The following is a 21,189-nucleotide window of genomic DNA, read 5'->3' as shown; positions in this document are numbered from 1 at the left end:
ATGAATACTTGCATAGTCGATAGTTCCATGGAGATGAATGTTGAGCATAAAGTTCAAGGCGAAGTTACAAGACAGGAGTGCAATACGAGTGATGTATCAAATGCAGACATTCCTGAAGAAATTCAACTCGATATCTTGTCAAGGCTGCCACCCAAGTCATTGTCAAAGTGCCAGTATGTTTCGAAACACTGGAATGATACGTTAACCATACAAGCATTCTTGGTTAAACACTCTCGTTCGTATGATAAACATTCAAAACTTGCCTACGTGGCACGCTTTAGTAATTGGAGAAAAGGCTCGGTTATCTCATTCGACCTCAACGATGACAACACCCCTAAAACAGCTGGCTCTCTGGTCAGAGGGCGGGACGTATATTTCGATGATTTTCCTATGACTAATTATTTTTACATGTCCAATATATGCAAGGACCTAATTTGTCTCTTCGATAGAGATTCAACGTTTGCCGGTCTTATAAACATAAAAACTCGGGATTTTATCCGTCTTCCAACAATAACTATCAAGTCCAAGGGTCCTTTCAGACTTTGGTATGCATTAGGGTTTGATCCTGTACATAAGGTATTCAAAGTTTTGAGTATTATTTACGAAAGCACAAGGAAAGAGGGTACTACAACCAGGGCCGCGATATTGACCGTTGGATTGAAACATTGGAACCCAATAAACTACAAGTGTTTACCTAATTCACTGATTAAAAAATCGCCTCGGCGGACTATCATCAATAGCCTTTGTTTAGATGAAGTGATTTATTGGGTCCATAAAAATACAATCGATAATGTTAGTGTGCTAACCGTTGGTTCTTTTGATTTGAATCGTGAGGCGTTCGAGAGATCCGAGCTTGTCACGACACCCATGAGAGATGGGACATTCAGATACTATTTCACATTTTTGAAAGAGTGCCCAACTCTGTTTATTTGCAAGATGGAAATTTATGACACTGGAGAGGTAGAAGTTGAACAATGGACATTATTTAACCATAAAAATCCGAATGCGGCTTGGAAGAGGAGGATTTTTACTACTTCTGATTTTCCCACAGGGGTAATTTACGGCTTTTATGGGATCCCTGTTGCAGGTGGTAGCACCCTGATACAATATTCTACATCGATTGATTCCGATCACGAGTGTTCTTGGTATTTATTGGATGATCTTGAGGATTTCGCCATAGAGTAGCATGTTATATAGTTTTCATGTATACGGAGTATTCCAAATTTAAAGAATCAGACCGATGTTTTTAATTTGACAGCATCAAGAATCATGCTGATCATGATTTATCTTATTAGATTTAACTTTTTAATATGAGACAACAATCATTCAAATGCAATTTCGATTCAATTTTCATTATATTTTATTCAGATGTTTGTGTCGTTAACACAAGGGAAAAAAATGTGTACATCCGATTCCTTATCTCACACTTGCTCTAAAATAAAATAAAATCTCATTTCATAATAAAAATAAAATAAGAGTACAAGAGTTAGCTCAAGTGCTCTCTTATCCCAACCACGAAGTTGGGGGTTCAATTCTCACCAACCACACAAGTTGCGTTCATTTGAACCAAAAAATAATAAAATAAAATTCTCCAAAAAAAAAGTAGGGAATTAAGTATTGAATAACATAAATTTAATATAACATTGACTAAGTTTCAGCACAAATTCTCATTTGTAACGGCCGATATCCGTCACGAGCTTGTGGCGGATCAAGTATCATCCACATCACCACATAGGTAGATAAGATATGTCCGTCACAAGGGAGACTATAAGAATGCATGGAGAATATTAAGAAGGATACCTCCGTGTGTAAAGGAAGACTAGCTGATTTTCCGAAAAGAACAATTAATATGAAAGACATGAATGACTGACCAGCATTTGCTGAAAACAGAGGTTCAGACAAAAATGACCTTACAGAAAAGAGTTGACATACACCCAAATGGGAGAAACCACATTGTTGAATCCGCCATCCTATACGAAAATTTCACGAGCCATGCGCAGTTGGATCGTGCAAGCATTGTCGCTTCACTTTCTGTTCAAGGTTTCAGTCACGTACAATCGTTCTATATGCCGAAAACATTGATGGACAAAACATACAGTAGAGCATCTTGTTCTCCACATAATGCACTTAATTTTTGCCTTCTGTATCCGATTAGCTAGAGTTGTTTCGAGATGTATGTGTTAATACTTGATTGGACCTTCCAAACTCCCGGTTGCAAACTGAATATAAAGCAATAAAGTGAAATAGTCAAGCAACGAAAACCCTACAAACAACCAAACTCGGAATTAACATTTCCACTTCAAAGAACCCAAATCCTCGACAATTCTCAAGGAATTCGAAGGTCTAACTCAACCCTTTGATGACGGGTAAGATCATTTTAAAGCCGGAAACATTTTGATAGCAATAGTCTATAGATGATAAAGACGATCTAGTTTAAAAGATTCAAAGATACCTGTTGAACAATGGGATTTGTTGATGCGCTAAACTCATGCGTCAATCCTTCCCATACAATCTTTCCCTCGTAAAGAAAGATCAATCTGAACCAATCGAAATACTCTATTATGTGAATGAAAATACATGTTTTCAACTCTGTGCAAAGTGATTGGTCAAAAAAATAATTACCTATCAACAGCTCTGCGGATGGTACTGTGTTGGTGAGTAACAACTACATAAGATGCCACATTCCCAGTCTTCCCAGCAGCGTCTTCACCTTTTAAATGAACTGAACGAATAAGATCTTCAACTACGGTTGATGCAATTGGGTCAAGTCCAGCTGTTGGTTCATCATACAAGAGAACCTGCCATGGGTAGTCCAAAAGAAGTCAAATCAGAACCTTAGTCCCAAATGCTTTGGGGTCGGCCAGCATGAATCATCATCTGAAACCATCTAGGGTATCCAATAGGGCTCCACATTCCACAATATAGTATATACGGGAATTTAAGTAAAAAAAAGTTGAAAAACCATACTCCCTCCTATTCAGCCTGTAGTTCGCCTTTCATTGTAATACTCCTCACATATATTAGAGAAAGGGGAACTATAGGCTCAATAGGATTGAGTAGTGGAATAAAGAATAGAGAAAATAGCATGATAAGTAAACCAAGTTTTATTTTTAAAATAAAAATGTAAAATAAAATAAAAAGGAAAAGTTGAAAAAGTAGAATTAATGAAAAGAAATATAATGGGAAAGGGAATGGAGGGAAAGGAAAGGAGAAGAAAGGAAAGGGATTACCCCAAATATGCTAGTGTTTGGTATGAATACAATGGGAAAAGGAATCATCTTCAACCACCACCCTCAAAAGTCAAACCGGATATCCACCACCACCATCAAAAACCCATCAAGCCCCAACACCAAACACGACACCCTCCCTAGGAAAACCCAGTCCCGTATGGGAAACAGCCTCCCCCACCCCGAAAAAGGGTTTTTCTGAGGTTATTGGAGGAAATAGCCGGATCTGGTAGCCTGCCGGTAAAAGTGGTGGGATCACCGTCTCGCCGGCGTGAATAAAGGCAGGTCGCTGGCAGCCGATGGTACTGAACTCGCCGGTGTGATAGTGGAGGTCGCCAGCGTGAATTAGTGGACTGGTGGTTCATTAGGGTGTGGTTGTTGATGGTTGGTAGGTTGGGGTCTTGGGGAGTTGGGGATGGTGGGATGAAGAGGGGAAGGGAATGGGAAAACCTTGGGGTGGAGGGAATGAGTGTAGAGGAATTACGAGTAATGGAGAGGGGAAAGGGAACGATTAAATCACTCAAACGCTCACAGAGGGATGGAAGTATTTGATTCCCTTTTCCTTTCCTAACACCCCCATACCAAACACCCCCTAAATAAGTCATGTGAGAAATCACCAAACGCCCCCTAAATATGTCGTGTGAGAAATCAAACTCCACACATCAAAAAGATAACACCACACATCCATAGCCATAGATAAAAAATCACACCTCAGGCTCCACAGCGTTCTTTGTGGTGTCAAATATGATTGAACGAGCCAAAGCAACTCGTTTTTTCATCCCACCAGACAGCTCAGAAGGTAACCGTTCTTCAACTCCCTGCACATAGCCATAGCATTTTCTACTGTTGTTCAGAATCTTTACAGTTGAAGAGAAAAGGCCGAGAAGCAATAACCAATAGGCTAAAAATTGACCAAAAAAAACTAAAGTTCATTGATTAAGACATGCCTTCAGGCCGACTGCAGCCAACGTTTCAGTTACCAGGTCTGATATTTGATCATCTGGCATTCTAGAGTTTTCATACCTAACCATAGAGATGAGTAAAAATGTGGGTAAGCATTAATAACAATCGGTAAGAATTTAAAATATACCAAATAAACTACAATATAAGGGCAGTCTCTCACAGAAGGAAACCAACATTTTCACGCACAGATAGGGAATCGAACAATGCAGCACTTTGAAAGACCTGACACCCAAAACATACAAACCTCAGCAAACGCATAAAATCACACCAACAACAAAATGCAAATATGTCAGTACAATTACCAAGCCAATGCGAAGCCCTGATATTGAGGCCTCGTCGTCACTAATCAATCCGTCTCTCCTTTTCCCTCGAATGTAAACCTCCCCCTGTCAAGCACAACAACAATCACTCTGGTAGTTCACGTGAATAAACTGCAAGTGCTGAAAATTGACTCTAACCCGCATAATGTCACATACAACTATACGAGTGTCATACGTTGAAATAAAACAGAGAAAGTTGACAACTTTTTAATATAGTAGCTACTCCTATCGTCAATTGGTGTTAACTGTTAAGGTTGCGACCTCCTTCGGACTTATGAACCACTAGGAGCAAGTCTTTTACCTGATCTGGAGCAAGAAGTCCAGCAATAATCTTCAAAATAGTCGACTTTCCAGTACCAGATGGCCCGATTATGCCAACGGCTTCGCCATGTCTAATCTACAAGCAATTCTAATCAACATGAACACTTGAGCAGTATGATCCGAGAATCTTCAAATTAATAAGCATATATCTTAATACCTAATTTCATATATCAATAATAAGAGTAGGATCGGAGAACATAATTATGCACCTTGAAGCTAACACCTCTTAGTATGTGTTTCTCCCCAAAAGACTTGTAGACATTTCTACACTCAATAAGCACATCAGAATCATCCTCAAATTCTTCACTATAATTCATCATCTTCATATCAAAAGAATCCTGTTACCACAATAAATGTATTACCAACACAATTAAATCGCCCGATTAAAAACCAACCAAGGGCAGAACAAGAGAGATGGGATCTTGGCCATGTAAACTATGAGTTCATTAGTTAAAAAAACAATCTTTTTTTCTAAACTACTTCATTGTATCACTTATTCGCCTCCATATAACATTTTATCAACATTCGTCTCAAATCCTATCTCCGTCACTAAAAACAATCACATCAAATAAGTGAATAAAAATCCAAATACACTATCATCAAACAATGATTGAAACCCATATTATAAAAACACCTAAATTGACATCAAATAATTTATATACATCAAATCACTAATTTATATACATCAAATCATGCTACTTACACTTAATTACATCAAATAATCCAAATACAACATCATCCAACTATGATCCAAACCCACATTACAAAAACATATACATCGACAAAATCACTAATTTCTACACATCAAATCAAGCTATTTACACTCAATTATGTCGACGAACAACCCAAACACATTATCATCAAACTATGATCCAAAACCTAACATGGTATTTACACTTAATTTCATCAAATAACAATCCAAACACAATATCATCAAACTATGATCCAAACCCACATTACAAAAACACATCAACTAAATCACTAATTTCAACAAATCAAATCATGCTATTTACACTCGATTACGTCGACGAACAATCCAAACACATTATCATCAAACTATGATCCAAAACCTAACATGGTATTTACACTTAATTACATCAAATAACAATCCAAATACAACATCAAACTATGATCCAAACCCACATTACAAAAACACATACTTCAACTAAATCACTGATTTCTACACACCAAATCATGCTATTTACACTCAATTACATGGACGAACAATCCAAACACATTATCATCAAACTATGATCCAAAACCTAACATGGTATTTACCCTCAATTACATCAAATAACAATACAAACACAATATCATCAAACTATGATCCAAACCCATATTATAAAAACAAATAAATTACCTAAATCACTAATTCTAAACATCAAATTATGCTACTCACACTTAATTTCAAGGAAGAAACCCCATCACTCAAATTCTTTGAAGGTGTGATACAAGAACACACAATTTTCTTCTGCCTATAAACCCAATAATTTGAAATGTTGGAAATAATATTAATACCAGTAGATAAACTAGATAAAGGAAAAATCCGTGTGTCCTCCGGGAGGACCGTACTCCTTACACCTAATACTTTATAATAAGGTGGTGATTGCAAAGGTGAGCTTAATGAAAAAACCATTTCTTGCTTAAAAAAATAAATTATGTTATTGTGATTGAAAAGGGGTGATTCTTGGTAATTTAATGTGGAATTAGGGTATTTGATTTTGATGGAATTGAGATAGAATTGAGGAAGGAATTATAAAATTAAAAGGAATCCATGAATGTAATTGAAGTCTCGAAGATTCAACGAGGAAACCCAGAAATTTGGGGGTGAATTCTGGTGATTAATTGGTGGGGTTAGAGTGATTAATGTGATTTGGGGAAGAACATAATCTTGGTTTGTTTTGGTGATTGTCATACTTGGCCCTTTGAGGTTGGGGCAAACCCGACCGGACTCCATGAGAATTGATTGGAGTATTCGGATATTGGACCAGGTTAGATCCCGATAATATAAGATCATCTTAGAGCATCTCCAATGATTTAAGTTAGGGACTTGCTTGCACAATTAAAATTGCAAGCTAGTAGCTCAACCATTGGAGTTGCCCATGTATATTAGCTTTGCTCAAATAATTTTGAGCTAGTAGCTTCAGAGCATCTCTAATGGTTAAGTAAAAGGACTTGCTTGCAAATAAAAAAGTTTTCAAGCTACTTGCTTAACCATTTGAACATTTTACATGTAATAGCTTAAATTGAGCTAGTAGCTCTTCATGGAGCTAGTAGCTCAAATGGGCCCACAAGAAAAAATCTACCAATTAAAACAACACTTAAATATTTTTAATTTTTATTTTATAGGTAAAATAAGTAAATGTATTAATTAAAAGAGTGTTGTGGAAAGTAGTTGACATATGGTGTATTTAAGCCACAACACTAAGCTAGTAGCTTACCATTATAGTAGTTTGTAGCTTAAAAATATTCTATCTTGAAAATCTTATGTGGTAAAAGTAAGCTAGTAGCAACTAGTTTACCATTGTGGATGCTCTCATGGAACTACTTGCTTAAATGGACCCACAAGTGAAATATGACAAATAAGAAAATAGTTATTCCATTAATAAATATTTAAGGGAAATTCTCATTTGTACCCTTCTGTTATTGACTTTTCTCACCTGTACCCTTGCGTATTTCAAAAGCCCATATATACCCTCAACTTTGTAAGTGACCCTCATTTACGACCAAAAGTTAAATTCCGTCAACTTTAATCCGTTAAAGGCTGATATTGCATATTATTAATTGCTAATCAACCTCAAGTATCTCTAAATCCTACTTATACATTATAAATTAGCATATTCATTTTGAAAAACAATAAAGCAGCTCCTAACCCACCACAACCACAACCACAACCCACAACCCACAACCCACAACCCACAACCCACTACAACCACCAGAGTCCTCCACAACCCACCCCCGCCCGACAAACCCACGGACGACCACCCCCACCATTCCACCAACATTCCCATCGGTGACGACCCTACAAAAGTAGTCTGGTTTACCTTACTCTGCCGGCATAGTCCTTCGCCCTCGACCACAATTTTGCCCTTCTCTCCAAATACCACCAATCTCCCCAACTACTACTATCTCCTAATCTATGAAAAAATGATGTATTCTACCGCCTCGGTGCGACGTTGAATGGGAGGGATACTGTGAGACGACACCAAGGAAGGGTGCGCGCGGTCGGATCGGTAACTTTATTGCGAGGTGTGACGAAGGGGTTCAATGGCAAAAGTAGGCTGAGTTGTGATGACGGTGGTTGAAGGTGATAAGATGCCGGTGGTAGTGAGTGAAGTTGGTGATTGGGGATTTGAGGGTCTTCTTTAACAAAATTAGTACTTTATTTTTATTTCATTATAATTATGTAGTATTAAGGATTAATTGAGATTGATTTGAGATTAATTAACTGTGAAATCATAACTTAACAGTTTTTAACTAACGGAATACCACCTTTGGTCACGGATGGAAGTCATTTGCAAGGTTGAGGGTATATGTGGGCTTTTGAAATACGTGAGGGTACAAGTGAGAAATGTCAATAATAGAAGGGTATAAATGAGAAAATCCCAATATTTAATTTTAATTGGAAATTTGGAAATTGAATAAATAATTAGAAAAATGTGTTAAGTGGGTCCAATCAAGCTACTATTAAATTGCCTAAACCATTGTAATATTTTGTAGCTTAAAATTGTTGTAGCTTAAAAATATAAGGTGGCAAAGGTAAGCTAGTAGCAACTAGCTTACCATTGAAGATGCTCTTAGGAGTTAGGATGCGGAGGCCGGAGGCCCTATTTTTTTGGCAGTGAATTGAATTGAAGTGAACTAAATAAAGCTGAATTAAATTTGGAGCTAAATTGAATGAACTTAATAGAGTTGAAATGAACTGAACAAAAATGAGTTTAAATTACGTCCAAAGAAAATGATCAAAATCAACACGATTTGATGTGAAATCATTTGACACCTAATTGCATACGTTGATTGATATTAACTTGATTACTTGAACATGACTATAGTATTAGACATAAGCTGGTTCAAACTCGATAGGAATAAGACTTTACCCTAGTAAGAGTTGAAGAGTTGATAGGATGGGGATAAAATAGGAATTTGAAACAACGTGGTTCATATCTACACGGTAATGACGGTATATTTTTCATATTCTAATTAGCTTGATTAAAATTTGAAATAAACTTGATTAAAGAGTCGGACCAACTTAACTTATAACACTCAAACCCAACCAAATATAACACCCACAACCTTAAATGACCCTACTAGATAGGATTTGACTGCGCATGACTCAAATTAACCTGATGTCAGTACAACCCGAATTAAAACAACTCGGCGCGAATGGAACAAAAACAATCTAAATACCAATCATACTTCAAATCGGATGAAACATAGTATATATTTGACGTAATAATAAACCTCAAAGAATTAAAAAATCATTTTATTAATGCCTATGATTATAGATATTAGTATTTGTATAAAAACGATTATATATACATAATTATATACGACTAAAACCTCGGAAAACTAGTCCAACCCAAAGAACTGAGCCACATCCAAATCTAGAGAACTTGAATTTAACCCACAACTCAAATCGATCCGACTTTATCCGATCAATTCTAAAATCGCGGCGATTCTAAAATAATACTACTCCGTATACATATACAGATACGGATATGGATATGGATACGGATACAAGCAATATCTCATCATACTCATTAGTCATTACTCCATAAGCAATTAAACTGTCACAGCTGAACAAAAATAGTACAAAAATCAAATACTAAATGGCCCTTCAAGTCAAACCCATTACTCCATTCAATCTAAAACACTCATTAAACCAATCAAAATCAAAACTTGGATCTTCAGTAATCATGCAAGTTAATAAAAATCAAAACTTTTCTACTACAAATGTGAATAGAAAGCTTCCTGTTTTGCTTTTTGATGTTATGGATACCATTGTTCGTGACCCATTCTATCAGGATATTCCTCAATTTTTTGGGTATTTTTCTTCACATTTTCATGTTTATGTTTGTATGTGATGGATAATGTTTACTTTTATGGGAAAAGTTGGGAAATTTAGCATTTTTGTCAATTGTTTGATGTTGGGTTATTCGGAAACAGCCTCTTTGTCTTGTTAACATAAAGGTAAGGCTGCGTATATCCGAACGCGCTTAAAGTACGGGAGTAATGTCGTTGTTTTTGTTTGATGATTGGTCAGTGTGATTTTTAAAGGGTATGTTTGATTTTGACTAAAGTTGAGAAATTGCCATTAATTTTAGCTTGAATGTTACTCCCGTCTTGGTCATTTATTTGTCTATTCCATTCTGGGCTCAGTCAATTGTTTGACTTTCTGTTTTAGGAATGTCTTTGATAGACAATTGTATCCTCCACACTCAATTTTGAGAAATTGCCATTAATTTTAGCTTGAATGTTACTCCCTCCGTCTTGGTTATTTATTTGTATATTCTATTTTGGGTTCTCTCCGTCAATTGTTTGCCTTTCTGTTTTAAGAATGCCATTGATGGGCAATTAGATCCTCTACACTCGATTTGGTACACTTGTCATCTAATAATTGGCGTCCTCCTCTTTCCTCGGTCTTTGTGCCAAAATCAAAGGCAAACAAATGATCGGGATGGAGGGAGTACATTTTGTTTGAAATTGCCATTAATTTTAGCTTGAATGTTACATTTCAGTAGCTCAGCTCATGGAACGAACAATCTGAAGGGATGGTCTGTTTTTGTACTCCGTCCGTCCTGATTAATAGTTATCTTTGTTTGAAATTCCCCTCACGTAATAATAAGGAATAAATAACTATTGTCCGAGATGGAGGAAGTATGTTATTGTACATTTCAGTAGCTTTTTGATGATTTTTAGGGGGTAATGAGGTGTAAACTTGTGGAAGTTATGAAATTATGAATTGGAAAGAGTGAATCCTTGCAGTATGCCAAGCAATTGCCGGGCCTGTGTATCCCTAGTGTATTGACTTTGATTTGGCACCCGATACTAATATGCTTTGTAAACAAGGTTCTTTGGTACATTATGTTGGTTCAGACCGATTACTAAGACCCTCGGCTCAATTGTTTCTGGTTTATGCTATTACCACGGATTTATCTGTTGTAGCGAGCTAGAATCTAGTGTTAGCTTGTAGGTCGTTTTTTCAAGTTGCAAGTGAGTTCAGCTGTTGTCTTATACATATTGGATTTCTTACTCAGCATGCCCATGAAAGAATTGCTGGAGTGCAAGCATCCAACTGCCTGGAATGAGTTTGAAAAAGGATTGATTGATGAGGTATACTTGTATGCATATTGAACGGTGATTAGTGCTACTGTATCTAACTTTCTTTGCTTCCTGTATCTGAACTGTTCTGTCAAATCTGGAATGTTGCTTGACCTATAGAAACTCTCTTTTAACTGGGAGTGCGGAGCCAGGATTTTATGTGAGGCGAAAATTTTCAGCAGGGGCGAAAGGGTAATATTATAAGGGGACCTCGAAAAAATTCGAAAATCTTAAACTAAAAATTTCGAAATTTTCCAACATTGCCTCCTTACATGCATTGGATTAGCGTTGTTTATGGTGGCGGACCGGTAGTGACAATGTGACATCACAAAACATATGGAACATGTTGCTGTATGGACTATGGTGCATGGTGTACATTGTGCACAAGGTCTTCTCCATCTCGGCGGGTGACTTAGAGTAGGGTATATTTGGTGCAACAAGTAACAGCCTTAGATTGGAATAAGATACTGATTGTTGACTTAAGTCAAATTCGTCTCTGAAAATGGCTGAAGTATTTCTTGTTTGGAATTTGGACGCGATGCAAGCTCTTAATTATTTGGTTAATGCGTTAAGCTAACATCTAGTATGGACTACGGAGTATGTGGTAGAATCTCCTATATACTATTTGAGTTGAGTTGAGTTGCTATTTGCTCTGTGCAGGATGAATTGGCTAGAAAGTTCTTTAAAGACGGAAGACACTTCGATTCGGAAGGTTGGCCATTTTTCTTTACTCCACCTTACAGATAGTTTTTGACTGTTAATTTATAACTTACCACTTGGAATCATGAAAGTACCCTGCTTCTGATAGTCATTAACTCGTTAGGATCATATAAATTTGTCATCTATGCGGCTATGCCCTAGTTTTGTTCTTGCTCCTTTGGCTGCTTTGTCATTTGTGCTAGATTTATGCCATGTTAACTGATAATAACTGGACTCGATTTTTCTCTGCAGGCTTAAAAATGTGCATGAAAAATGGTTATTCCTACATAGATGGTGTTGAAGGATTGCTCAGTTCTTTGAAACACAATAACTATGAAATGCATGCTTTTACGAATTACCCGATCTGGTAGTCGATGTTTACTAATTTTTTTTTATGGTGTATAGTGTATACTGTGTACTCTTGCTTCTAATGTGGTTTCAAGTAACCAAACATAATCATGTATTCTTGAATTGGTTGCTTACAGGTACCAAATGATTGAGGAGAAGTTAAAACTGTCAAATTACTTGTCGTGGACGTTCTGCTCCTGTACAATAGGTATACTACCCTTCATGTTAGACTGTCAGATACACGATACACTGCCTAATTGAAATGTTTCAGCTGTTATTCTCTCTGCTGTTGTGAAGATGATTATTTTCCCTTTCTTCAGAGCACCGATAGATAAGAAAGACGAATATTGTGCTCATCTAAAACTGCCGCCTTTTTGTTCTTGTGTGTTAATTACAGGAAAACAGAAACCAGATCCTGAATTTTATAGTGAAGTTCTAAGAATCCTCGAGGTTGAACCAGGAAGCTGTATCTTTGTAGATGATAGGTAAAGTATTTTCTGATTGGTAAAAATTTGCTTGAGATCTCGCACTTCAAACCCTTTTGTCAATCTGACAATTGAACCTCACATCTGCAAATTGCATATACGGAAAATGTCGTCACATGACATTAAGAACTCAAAAAATACAAGTTAAAGCATTATTCGTAGTTGGCACTCGTAGGTTAGTCAGACAGTCTTGGACGAGACAACCCTAAATTGTCGTATATACTTTGTAAATTTTTCTGCACTTAAATAGTGGAATATCTACGAGTACATGTGGTCATTCTATGGTATGCAAAGATCGAGCAACTAGGATTTTCCTGCATCTTATTGCTGTAATGGGTGGTTGATAACAGGATGAAAAATATCGAGGGAGCAGTGAATGCTGGAATGGTCGGACTACAATTTAAAGACGCAGATGTGTTACGTCTGGAACTCTCGTCCCTTGGTGTCAATATTTCTTCGGAGGAGCTCACTTCAACTGGATGAGCCAACTCATAAGAAAAGACATTATCTGTAATTTTTTCGGCGTAATTTCTTATATTCTTCTTTCACTGAACTTCAGTGGCTGTTAATTATTTTTGTTGCCATTTACACATTTTCTGGCACCATTCATGTAAATGTTCTCGTACATATATATACACGGTGATTCTTACTCGGCTGTTGGCATCTGCGTCATGGAACAATCCGAGTGAAATAAAAGAAAACTTCATTCTTCGAAAGAATGAACCTGCAAATAAATCTCAAAACACATGAAACATCCACTTCTTTTTGCTCTCCAAGTCTCGAACTACCCTTAAGTTCAAGATTGCTGTTATTCTTTCGAAATTCCAATCCTAACAACATCTTTTGTGAGAGCTTCTTGTATCTGTTTATTTTGAAATTGAATGGAACAAGTTCAATGGACAGACAACTCGTAAACAACTCTACTTTAAAACTATGATAGACTAAATTCAAAACCCATATTCTTTTTGATAGATGAATCAACTCAACCAAAACCTTAAGGTTATGGTTGAGGCCCAACTATTATAAATATTCTTATTACGCTCCCTCACTCAAATGCCCGTTGGGCTTGAAGAGTGGTTAGTTGTGCTGACCTTCGGTCACACTGGCTCTAATACCATATAAGACTTAGAGAATGATGTATATTGAATGTATAATGAATCAACTGCATACATGAGTATTTATACAAGTTAGCAATCCTAATTAAGGTAAAGAAAGGGAGCCTCTAAATTATTTGTTCCTATAATTACAATATGAACATATCACTTGATTATGTGATTGATTGACTTGATTTATTTTCTATATTTGCAGCCTCAGAAGATTGTGCAAGGATATTGTTAATACGCCCCCTCAAGATGGACGTCGGAGGAAGGAGTCCAATCTTGGCTCCGTAGATCATGAAAGCGATGTTTGTGGAGTGGTTTAGTAAGGGCGTCAGCGAGTTGGTCCTTGCTTGCAATGTGTTGAATGCGAATGTTACCAAGATGAAGGTGTTCACGGACGAAATGGAAGGATAATGCCATGTGCTTCATTCGTGAGTGAAAGACTGGATTCTTTGCATAGAGCGTTGCAGACATATTGTCACAATAAAGAGCCGGAGGTTTTGTGGTGGTGATCTTGAGTTCAGTGAGTAGATTGCGGAGCCATAGTGTTTCGGTGGTGACAGAAGCTACAGCTCGAAATTCAGCCTCGGTGGTGGAGAGAGCAAGACCTCGTTGTTTCTTGGAGGACCATGAGATGGGATTACGGCCGAGATAGATGACGTAGCCGGTGGTGGATATGTAGTTATCTTTGTCTCTAGCGAAGTCAGTATCACAGAAAGCATGAAGACATATGGGCGAGTTGTGATAGAGCTGGATACCGTAGGTTTGAGTGCCTTGAAGGTAGCGAAGAAGACGTTTCAAGGCCATCCAGTGTGTGGACGTAGGATGGTGAAGAAATTGAGCAAGACGATTGACAGTGAAGGCAATGTCAGGCCGAGTGGGTGAGAGATATTGAAGGCTTCCTACAATTGCTTAATTTTTTTTACCCTTATTAGAACCAATTTTTTTTTTTTTTCTCAATTTATGCTTAATAATTTTTTTTTATCTAAAATTAGATCGATTTTGTAAAAAACTTGTATAAATCATATCGTTTCCGGCTTTTTCGTGACAGCTTTGACTTAGAGTTGCTGTGGCTTGATTGTGGTTTTCAAGTTCTCAACTTTTTTTTATCTTACTCCAGCTTGATTTAAAAAAAAAAAAATTAACAATTTAGTCTTCCTTAACGCGAAGAGGTCAAATAACATCCCATTTGTATATATATACCAATTTTTTTGTTTTTTTTTTCCATACATTTCGATTTTTAAATGAGAATTTGCCTAATTTTAAAACCGGCTCAAAATAATAATTTTTTACAACCATATTTTCTTAAAAAAAAAACAATAAAATAAAATAAAATAGTTCTAATTCTCCAACATCAAAAAAAATAAAAATACAAAACAAACCTAGGGAAACGCAGCAGCTTTAAAACTCATTAGGGAGAGTTTTACCGTTCTAGTGATCCTATCCACTCGTATCCGGATTAAACCTGATGATGGTTTATAAAAAAAAAAAAAAAAAAAAATACAAAACGAGCTCACATTTCTGTCGTTTCAATCACCGCCATAAAATCGAGGAATCAACAATTGCACCACAAAATCGGTAAATCACTTTAATTGTTCTTCAATTAGTACTGATTATGTTCTAAATCTCGTGTTGTATTCTTGATTACGGTTCCCTGATTGTTATAGTTGAAAAGAAACTGTTACCATTACAGAGAATCGATCAGATCATTAAGTGACAGGTTAACTAGCTAATGTAATACCATTAGCTGCAGATGGAACAATTAAATTATCAGTAGTGCTGACGGCTTCATTCCGAGATTTTAACTTAAAAACCTTGTTAAAGTAATGATTTATAGATTATCTTCTTAGATTCAAATGCTGTAAATCTGTAATACAGAGCAAAAACCTCTAATAACTTATAAGTCGTAGAACCACAAACTCTTTGTCCCGGTCATTTGTTGTCCTTTTTCATTTTAGGATGTCTTAGTCAGTTGTTGTCCTTTCTATTTTAAGGATAAACTTGATGAACAATTTGATCATTCACACTCAATTTGTTCCACTTGTCATTTAGTAATTGGTCATTTCCTCTTTTCTTGATCTTTGTGCCAAATTGTCAAAATCAGAGGACAACAATTGACCGGGACGGAGAGAGTATAAACTAAACCATAGAAATTCGCAAGCATGAAGTCTAGTGATTATAACTTGTGTGAAATTCCCATGAGACCTAGGTTCAAGCCTTCCAAAGAGCAATCTTGTGGAGTATTTATGGCCTGAGCCCATACCTTCTAGACTTCGAGTCTGTCACCCTCGGGTGGCTTACCTACTATACGTGGTTTGCAGGCTATCACGTATATCCGAGGGTTTACCCATTGCACATCAAAGGTAGCGGCTGTGTTTCCATTGCGCAATAACTAGGGGTGATAATGAGACGAGACAGCTCGCGAGTAACTTGAGATTGGCTCGGTCAAAGCTCGGGTCATGCGAGATCGGCTCGAGAGCTTAGCAAGTGAAGCCAATCAAGCAGTGGCTCGGCTCGAAAAGCTATATAAGATATTGCTCATATTTTATAAAAATATTTTATCTTGATTATATCATTGTATCACATATATCAAATGTCTCACCGATTTGCCAAATATTTTATATTTAATCTTCGAGCCTTGTTATTGAAAATATCGGCAGAAACAAATTAAAAAAAATTAACCATTATATATAGGCTCGATTTGAGCTCGAGTTTCCGTTAGAGCTCGCAAGCTTGATAGCGAGCACATTTTTAACAAGCTCGGGTAAACTCGAAATCGGCTCGAGCTCGAGTTTTGGTTCTTGAGCACAAGCCGAGTAAGGCCAAGCTCGGACTCGGCTCGACTCGTTAGCACCCCTAGCAGTAACAATCAAATCTCAAGAGATTGTACAGTAACGAAACTAGGAAAGAATTAATTGAAGAGATAAACGCAATAATATAAAAAGATATAATCCCTCAAAAAATAATATAGAAAAATGCGGAGTATATATGATAGAATTTTCACGTGACAATTTCATTAAATACTTTGTGGCTGCCTTAATCGTATACTCCGTATAATAAAAGTTCTGATTAATTGTTCCTTTCTGGTTCTTTCGCGGTTTTGATCGAATAACAACGTCTTAATTAAGTAATCTTGTGAGTCGAATTATGGATGCTTGCAAAGTTGATGCATCAAATGCAGACATTCCTGAAGAAATTCAGATTGATATCCTGTCGCGGCTGCCACCAGAGTCATTGTCGAGATTCAAGCGTGTTTCCAAACACTGGTATACTACTTTAACAATACAAGCATTCTTGATTAGACACTCTCTTTCGTATGATAAACATCCAAAACTTGGGTTTGCGCTACGCTCGAGATTTTGGGAAAAAAAATCGATTATCTCGTTTGAGCTCAACGATGACAATACCCCCAAAACAACTGGCTCTCTTGTAAGAGTGAAGGATGTATATTTCATTGATTTTCTTATGAATTATTATTCTTTCATGTCCAATATATGCAACGACCTAATTTGTCTTGTTAGAAATAATAGGCAATTTTCAACGAGTTTCTTCAGTCTATTAAACATAAAAACCCGGGAATTTACCCAGCTTCCTGCAATAACTAACAAGTCTGTGATCACATCTCGGAATGCATTAGGGTTTGATCCTGTACATAAGGTATTCAAAGTTCTGAGTATTATTTACAAAAGAACAGGCGAAGAGTATGCTATAAGCATGGTCGCGGTATTGACAGTCGGATCAAAATATTGGAACCCGATAGAGTATAAAAGTTTACCTAGTTCATTGACCAAGAACTTTTTTTGGTTTTGGACCGAGAGCGTTTGTCTTAATGGGGTGATCTATTGGGTCCTTAAAAGTAAAATCAATAATTTTAATGTGCTAACCGTTGTTGCGTTTGATTTGAGTCGGGAGGCGTTTAGAGATATCGAGCTTGTCACGAGGCACGCGATAGGTACGATATTCAGATACTATTTGACATCTTTGAAAGAGTGCCCAACTCTATTGATTTGGAATATTAATAAAGATGACGACACTGAAGAGGTAGAACAATGGACATTATTCGACCATAAAAATCCAAATGCAGCTTGGAAAAGGAGGAATTTTACCGATCATAATTTTCCCATTACGGTGCGTCACGGCTCTCATGATATACCTGCTGCAGGTGGTAGCACCCTGCTACAATATTCAGAAAGGATTAATTCCGAGTGTTGTTGGTATTTATCGTATGATCTTGAGAATTTCGCCATAGAGTAACATGTTATAGTTTTCATTTGCCTATGTGAATTATAGGCTTCGAGATTTTGATCCATGCATGATATTGGTATTTATCGTATGATCTTGGTATTTATCTTTAGAAGTTCGCCTTAGAATAATACTCCGTATATATTGTCCTCATTTTACTTTGATAGTCAACAAGGTAAGACTTCAATAATTTATTTCTTTGTATCGGGTAAGACCTAGGTCTTTCAATTGGTTCAAGGTCTTTTGGAGAATTGATCAGATCATTAAAAGTGCATAATTACACATCTCATAATAGGTAAACAAAATAGAAAATAAAATTAATAATAATGTTTCAATTTAAAAGATTATTTGTTATATGAGTTCGGTCATGGTCCGGTCCGCGGTCTATTCGGTTTGGTCTCGGACCGGACCGAAGACCGAAATAAATTTAGCCGTGCACCAGACCAAATAAATTAAAACCGGTTTTGACTGGACCATTGTCCGGTCAACTTTGGTATTTGGCGCGGACCACTAAGTAAACACCCTTATTTCCGTTAAGATCGATACTGTCAAGTGTCAACTATTAGCTTCCGAATTGTGTTATGGAGTTCTCTAATTAGTTCAGTCAGACGGGCTGGACGGGCAAATTAAGTGTTAGGTAATTTCGGGTTCGGGTAGAATACGTATAGTGTCGATAAAATACAAGTCAAGTTTATAAGGGTATCGAGTCAAGATAGGGTCAAAAAGAGATAGATCAACTACTTTTTTCTCCATTTTATTACAACTTTCCTTCTAAAAAATTTAAATATTTTAAATGATACTCCGTAAAAATTACCATGACTTTTTCGAGTTTGGGTTGAACAATACGGATTATTTTGGATTATTGTCAGGTCGTGTGAGTTTTTGACAGGGCTACTGTTTTGGTAAAAATTTACCGGTTAGTTGTTTCGATTAGTGAGTCAAAGTGACCGTCTATAACTACGAGCGAATTAAAGAATTACGGTGCAAAACAAAGTAAAAGACAATGAAAGAGAGATCGACACAAGGAGTTTTTGGTGACGCGGAAAATCCGGTGTGGGAACAACCGCGGGGGGGAGTCGGAATCCCGCCAATATTAGCACTATAATCGGAATATTTTAGCAAGTAAGGAAATAACAATGGTATTTTCTCTAGTAATTGACGGAAATAATTCTTAGGATGAAGATGATGTAGTCTTGTTGTTGTGTGTTGCCTTGGAATGGAATGTCTCTTGATGAATTCGCTCTTCCTTTTATAGTTCTTTGTTTTTAGGGTTCACTCAGCAGCTCCTCCGAATTTGTTTCCTAGATTCCAGGGCGATTACCTCATTTTTAGGAGTCAAATATGCTGACCATTAACTCCTTTGACTATTGCTTTTACTCACATTAAGTGTGTTGTAAATCTCTTCTTAAATGCTCCACTAAATGCTCAACTAAATGCCTCTCTAAATGCTAGCCGTTATTTGACCAAATCCTCCATTAAACCCATATTATTCTCTCCAATCCCTATTTTTATGCTAGCCGTTATTGACTAACTCCCCAACTTTCTCCTCCTTTTAATGCTAATCTTTATTCCTCTCATATAGCTGCTTCCTCTAGGGTTTCGCTTCCTCAGGCTCCTCCGTAATGAGGCTCCTCCGGAATTAGGCTCCTCCAGAATCAGGCTCCTCCAAAGTCAGGATCCTCCGGAATCAGGCTCCTCTAGAATCAGGCTCCTCCAAAGTCAGGATCATTCGGAATGAGGCTCTTCCAGAATCAGGCTCCTCTAGAATCAGGCTCCTCCGGAATGAGGCTCCTCCGGAATGAGGCTTTTCCAGAATCAGGCTCCTCCAGAGTCAGGCTCCTCCGGAATGAGGCTATTCCAGAATCAAGCTCTTCCAGAATCAGGGTCCTCGATTTCTATGTCCAGTCGCCCAAAAATAGGAAGTATGTGAGTTGACCCTTAAACCATCATATGACTCAGATTCGTCCACGACATTAATCCTCCCAAGCCTCGATTGTCCACTCGTTGCTTGCCACGTGTACCGATATGAAAATGTGAATTTTTCCCATAACAATTGCCCCCAATTTTCCTCCTCAGCCTCAAGATGAGGAGGGAAATTAGTCTTTCAGGTTCTGGATGTTGTTGTCATTTTGTCAGAACAAATATCTGCCTGCTGGATACACCGGGCATAGTTCTGAACCCCTTCTCTGTACCCAGACTTGTACTCGAGATTTTTACTCAAGGCCCCTGGTGGTCTAATCTGCTCGCTCTTGTTGGACCGTTGTATACGGCTCTGGCAGACTGATTTCTGGGTCTCTTTGTTTGTGCTGGTTTGGAAGTAAGGCTATGTAGGTACCTAGGCGGAGCGCTGCTGGTAGATTCTCATTGGAGTGAGGTTGACAGGTAGGCAAAGCTGCCTCCCCCAGGATCTTCTTCCAGGCTCTCTACGGTTCTCCTACTCCAGAAGTAGCAGCAAGTAAATGCTTTATATATAGATATCGACCTATGGATTTCAGCCGATGGATGCTGATGGACGCTGGGTCCTGCTCATGAAAGCTTATGGATGTTGGCCGAGCTAGTAGATGCTGAAGGGTGCTGATGGACGTTGGGTCCAGCGGATGGAACTGGTGGATGCAGGATCCAGCTGGGACCAGCCTCCTCCTGACTTTACCATTCTGCCTCTAAATGTCAAGGGTGATTCTGGCAGTGAGAACCCCGAGCAGAATTTGCTCCTGCAGTTAGTATGCAGCTGGTACCTGAAAAATATCAGTGATGCAACATAGGTGTATGCGACGATATACTAATGCATGATCCACTCTATATGGTGGCTAGACACGTTGTGACCTTTATATGCTGTGAATGCAATGATTATAAATGTGTCGTGAGAATGATCACGTTTGAGCGTGTGTTATAATGTCGCGAGTGTTCTATCGTTTGTTTTGTATTCTGCCGTTTCGGGCGTACATTTGTTTTGTATTATGCCGTTTTACGCGTACTTTTGTTTTATCGTGCGTGCACCTTTTTTCGTTGTTTTGTTGCCAGCCTTCGTTGATTGGAGGCTCTAGGATTCAATTGCCTACTCTGTTCGAGGGGCCCCGCTTGCGTGGGTGCTTTGAGTACTACAGAGCCTCGTTCGTCCGATCTATGGGTACTCGACCATAGGCCCACGATTCACTGTATAGAC

The 21,189-nt window shown here is 37.7% G+C and overlaps 4 protein-coding genes across 4 annotated transcripts; 3 read left to right on the top strand and 1 right to left on the bottom strand.

The window, feature by feature from the left end:
- LOC141594540 (putative F-box protein At3g52320) lies at positions 1 to 1,185 on the top strand. Its single transcript, XM_074414551.1, has one exon. The coding sequence runs from the start codon at positions 1 to 3 to the stop codon at positions 1,183 to 1,185; it is 1,185 nt and encodes a 394-aa protein (XP_074270652.1).
- A 602-nt stretch (positions 1,186 to 1,787) lies between these two features.
- On the bottom strand, positions 1,788 to 6,776 carry LOC141596218 (protein TRIGALACTOSYLDIACYLGLYCEROL 3, chloroplastic-like). The gene is made up of 10 exons (XM_074416322.1): positions 6,231 to 6,776; positions 5,041 to 5,169; positions 4,812 to 4,907; positions 4,493 to 4,576; positions 4,351 to 4,412; positions 4,175 to 4,250; positions 3,938 to 4,045; positions 2,623 to 2,798; positions 2,453 to 2,537; positions 1,788 to 2,219 (listed from the first exon to the last, which is right to left on the bottom strand). The coding sequence occupies exons 1-10, from the start codon at positions 6,465 to 6,467 to the stop codon at positions 2,181 to 2,183; spliced, it is 1,092 nt and encodes a 363-aa protein (XP_074272423.1). The 5' UTR covers positions 6,468 to 6,776; the 3' UTR covers positions 1,788 to 2,180.
- Positions 6,777 to 9,597: 2,821 nt separating this feature from the next.
- On the top strand, positions 9,598 to 13,346 carry LOC141596217 (flavin mononucleotide hydrolase 1, chloroplatic-like). The gene is made up of 7 exons (XM_074416321.1): positions 9,598 to 9,875; positions 11,089 to 11,164; positions 11,813 to 11,864; positions 12,104 to 12,218; positions 12,337 to 12,407; positions 12,597 to 12,684; positions 13,035 to 13,346. The coding sequence occupies exons 1-7, from the start codon at positions 9,661 to 9,663 to the stop codon at positions 13,165 to 13,167; spliced, it is 750 nt and encodes a 249-aa protein (XP_074272422.1). The 5' UTR covers positions 9,598 to 9,660; the 3' UTR covers positions 13,168 to 13,346.
- A 3,585-nt stretch (positions 13,347 to 16,931) lies between these two features.
- On the top strand, positions 16,932 to 18,038 carry LOC141594539 (putative F-box protein At3g52320). Its single transcript, XM_074414550.1, has one exon. The coding sequence runs from the start codon at positions 16,932 to 16,934 to the stop codon at positions 18,036 to 18,038; it is 1,107 nt and encodes a 368-aa protein (XP_074270651.1).
- Positions 18,039 to 21,189: the final 3,151 nt, after the last annotated feature.

This window comes from Silene latifolia, chromosome 8, assembly GCF_048544455.1.
Source record: "Silene latifolia isolate original U9 population chromosome 8, ASM4854445v1, whole genome shotgun sequence".
Lineage (NCBI taxonomy): Eukaryota > Viridiplantae > Streptophyta > Magnoliopsida > Caryophyllales > Caryophyllaceae > Silene > Silene latifolia.
Note: the sequence above shows the minus strand (reverse complement) of the source record. Positions and strands in the feature narration are given on the sequence as shown.

Coding starts and splice junctions, on each gene's coding strand:
- LOC141594539 (XM_074414550.1), top strand. CDS start 16,932: ATGGATGCTTGCAAAGTTGATGCATCAAATGCAGACATTCCTGAAGAA.
- LOC141596218 (XM_074416322.1), bottom strand. CDS start 6,467: ATGGTTTTTTCATTAAGCTCACCTTTGCAATCACCACCTTATTATAAA. Junction 5,170..6,230: donor TTTCTTCCTTGAAATTAAGT/GTGAGTAGCATA, acceptor TTGTGGTAACAG/GATTCTTTTGATATGAAGAT. Junction 4,251..4,350: donor GAAAATGTTGGTTTCCTTCT/GTGAGAGACTGC, acceptor CTCTATGGTTAG/GTATGAAAACTCTAGAATGC.
- LOC141594540 (XM_074414551.1), top strand. CDS start 1: ATGAATACTTGCATAGTCGATAGTTCCATGGAGATGAATGTTGAGCAT.
- LOC141596217 (XM_074416321.1), top strand. CDS start 9,661: ATGGCCCTTCAAGTCAAACCCATTACTCCATTCAATCTAAAACACTCA. Junction 11,865..12,103: donor AAGACACTTCGATTCGGAAG/GTTGGCCATTTT, acceptor TTTTCTCTGCAG/GCTTAAAAATGTGCATGAAA. Junction 12,219..12,336: donor TTTACGAATTACCCGATCTG/GTAGTCGATGTT, acceptor GGTTGCTTACAG/GTACCAAATGATTGAGGAGA.